This window comes from Eulemur rufifrons, chromosome 1 (assembly GCF_041146395.1).
Source record: "Eulemur rufifrons isolate Redbay chromosome 1, OSU_ERuf_1, whole genome shotgun sequence".
NCBI classification, from domain to species: domain Eukaryota; kingdom Metazoa; phylum Chordata; class Mammalia; order Primates; family Lemuridae; genus Eulemur; species Eulemur rufifrons.
Genome location: NC_090983.1, coordinates 6097640 through 6100913, shown reverse-complemented (window position 1 = coordinate 6100913; position 3274 = coordinate 6097640). Strand labels below are relative to the sequence as shown.

The 3274-nt window shown below is 42.8% G+C and overlaps 1 protein-coding gene across 1 annotated transcript; it reads left to right on the top strand.

Annotated features, from left to right (window-relative positions):
• The first annotated feature begins 514 nt into the window (after window positions 1-514).
• LOC138381556 (UDP-glucuronosyltransferase 1A8-like) lies at window positions 515-1531 on the top strand. Its single transcript, XM_069465869.1, has one exon. The coding sequence runs from the start codon at window positions 536-538 to the stop codon at window positions 1529-1531; it is 996 nt and encodes a 331-aa protein (XP_069321970.1). The 5' UTR covers window positions 515-535.
• The last annotated feature ends 1743 nt before the right edge of the window (window positions 1532-3274 follow it).

The window sequence follows — 3274 nt, the reverse complement described above, 5'->3', positions numbered from 1 at the left end:
GGTCGTCCACCTTGCTCAGCATTTCAGAGGCCTCAGGGGTTGAAAATGGAGAAGGAGAGGCAGCGACCCCTACGCATGGCTGAGACACTTGGGAACAACAACTTCTTGCCAGTCAGGATCCGTTGCTAAGGGCCTTGTTGTCTGTCCTTGGACCAGGAGATGCCAATTTTTTCTGGGCAGAGTGATTTTTTTTTTTATTTTAATTTTTGAGGGTGTTTTGTAGTCTGAGGATAAAATACAAATTTTGCTTTGGGACAAATTTCTTAAACACAAGGTGCAGTCTTGCATTTATTTTCTCTCCTGTTTTATTTTATGTATTCATTTTCTCTCCCTTTTATCTTTCTGAGTAGTCACCGTCCAAAGCACTGCTGAATAATTTTGTTTCTAAAGTCACACTGCAGTACTGGGCACGGTCTATTTCTAAGGCAAAGGTAATAAGCTAGTCTTATCTGGAGAATGTACAAGTGTGTATCTCAGAAGATATTATGGTCCTTATGAGTAAATCATTGGCCGTGTGTGTGGTTTTTTTAAGAACATGTGGCTACACGCCCTGTGTCGGGTGCAGGTTTTGTGCCTGCACTGCTTCCGCCTGCTAGGTTACAGGAGCGAGAATCCAAGGGGCTGGTTTGCTCCGGGCTGCGGTTCTGCCATGGCTCCTGCAGCGCTGCCCAGGCTCCTTCCCCTGTGTGCGTGTCTGCTGCTGACGCCTGGCCTGGCCCAGGCAGGCAAGCTGCTGGTGGTGCCCATGGACGGGAGCCACTGGTTTACCATGCGGTCGGTGGTGGAGAAACTCATCCAGAAAGGGCACGAGCTGGTTGTGGTTGTTCCAGATGTGAGTTGGCACCTGGGACAATCCGTGAATTTTACAGTGAAGACTTATAAGACTTCTCATACCCTGGAGGATTTGAACCGTGAGTTTGTGAGTTTTGCCGACGATCAATGGAAAAGTCGGCCACAAACTTTATATTCTTTTTTAATGACTTCAGCCAGAGGTTTTTTTGAGCTTGTTCTTTCACACTGTAAGAGTTTGTTTAATGACAAAAAATTAGTAGAATACTTAAAAGAGAGTTCTTTTGATGCTGTGTTTCTCGATCCTTTTGATCTGTGTGGCTTAATCGTTGCCAAGTACTTTTCGCTCCCCTCTGTGGTCTTTGGCAGGGGAGTATTTTGCGGTTATCTTGAAGAAGGTGCGCAGTGCCCGGCTCCTCTTTCTTATGTTCCCAGAATGCTCTTAGGGTACTCGGACGCCATGACTTTCAAGGAGAGAGTACGAAACCATATCTTGCACTTGGAGGAGCATTTATTTTGCCCCTATTTTTTTAAAACTGGGTTAGAAATTGCCTCTGAAATTCTCGAGACACCTGTCACAGCATACGACCTCTTCGGCCATACATCAATCTGGCTGCTGCGAACAGACTTTGTTCTGGACTATCCCAGGCCTGTGATGCCCAACATGATCTTCATCGGTGGCATCAACTGCAAGCAGGGAAAGCCATTGCCTGAGGTGAGTTGTCTCTCTTTTAGCTCATGAGTAATTATCTGACTTTGGACATTAAAAAAAGAATAAAGATTCCTTCCTTAGCTGTGATTTTTCATTTGCATTTGTTGGATTTGGAATGCTTTCTATTTTAATGAATTATTTTGTGCCAGTTCACTTAATTGTGGGTTAGTGAATATTAGAAATTTGTCCCATTGTTGTGTGTATGTATACAATTGATATAGCTGTACATAATTTTTAGGCTGTATTGTTTGTAAATAGAAATGGGATCTTTCTGTGTTGCCCAGGCTGGACTCAAATGATCCTCTTGCTTCAGCCTTCTGGGCAGCTGAGATTACAGTTTTATGCCGCCATGCCCCACTAGAAGGCTGGAATTTTTTTTTTTTTGATACGGGGTCTCATTCTTTTGTCCAGGCTAGAGTGCAGTGATATCATAGCTTACCACAACCTCAACCCCTGGGTTTAAGCAATCGTCCTGCCTGAGCCTCCCAAGTGAAGAGGACTACAATCCTGTGTCACCAAGCCCAGCTAATCTTTTTAAACTATTCTGTAGACAGGGGTCTGGCTCTGTTGCTCACCCTGGTCTCAAACTCCTGGGCTCAAGGTACCTTGGCCTCCAAAGTGCTAGGACTACAGGCATGGGCCACTGTGCAGCTCAGGCTGCAATTTTTAAGTGTTTTTGGAAAAGTAATAAAAAACACAGTAAGACAAGAAAATTCCCTCTTTTGCTAGTTCTGTGCTACTCCCTACAGGAAAATGCTCTTAGCAGTTCTGTATGCATTGTTTTCAATTTTTGAAATCATTTTCTATAACTCCATATGGCTAAGGTCAATTGTCACATCCATATTATTAAAATATAATCTGTTAATAACATCAGGCTGCACATGTTCTTCTTTACTTTGCACTTTTTACTTGCTGACAAATCGTAGAATCGTGTGTAGCTGCTTCAGTTTTCACTTGTTATTTTCATGGATATATCGGCCATTTGCATTTCCTCTTTTGTGAAATACATCTTGACATTGTTTATTCATTTTTATATACCTATTTGTCTGTTTATAACTCATTGTTACAAGGCTCCTGAGTGTTAGGGATGTTAATCCATCGCTTTTTATATGTGCCGCAAATATTTTTTCCTTGGCTTCTGTTCATCTTTTGTCATGCAGGGTTTTCATGGCTGGGTAGTCACTTTGGTTACCTTTTCCTTTAATGGTTTCTGGATTTCAACTTGCTTAGGTCTTTCTAAGCCTGAAATATATAAATGTTTTCTCCATATTATGTATTGATGTTTTCGATTCCTCTAATGGTGATAGTATTATTTGTTTTTACAATGAGCACTTCAATCTATGCAAAGGGAAGACCTTTTTCCTCTTCTCAATGGATACTCCATTGTCCCACTGACTGGAAGTGAAATAGTGCTCTGCAAAGCGGGCAGACCATAGTTTCAGGCCTTGCACAATTAGGCAGGACTTTCTTGGGGAGAGCAGGCAGGAAGATGCAGGTTACAGGACCCTTAGGAGGCTGAGCCTGGCAAAGGGCTCCTCCCTCCTTTCCCTTCCCTCAGCCACAGCAGGGAGCACCACCCAGGCTCTGCCTACACCCTGCCCTCTAACCAAGGGTGGGGTCCTACAACTTCCTGAGTCACCCAGAGTGATTTAGAGATACAGAATGCTATATAGAATATCATAATTTTATATTCCCTATCATATAGCTGTGTCTATAAAGTGTGAAACATAAGGAACAAGACATGGTTTCATATACGTTTGGTATATATACCTA

Coding starts and splice junctions, on each gene's coding strand:
- LOC138381556 (XM_069465869.1), top strand. CDS start 536: ATGTGGCTACACGCCCTGTGTCGGGTGCAGGTTTTGTGCCTGCACTGC.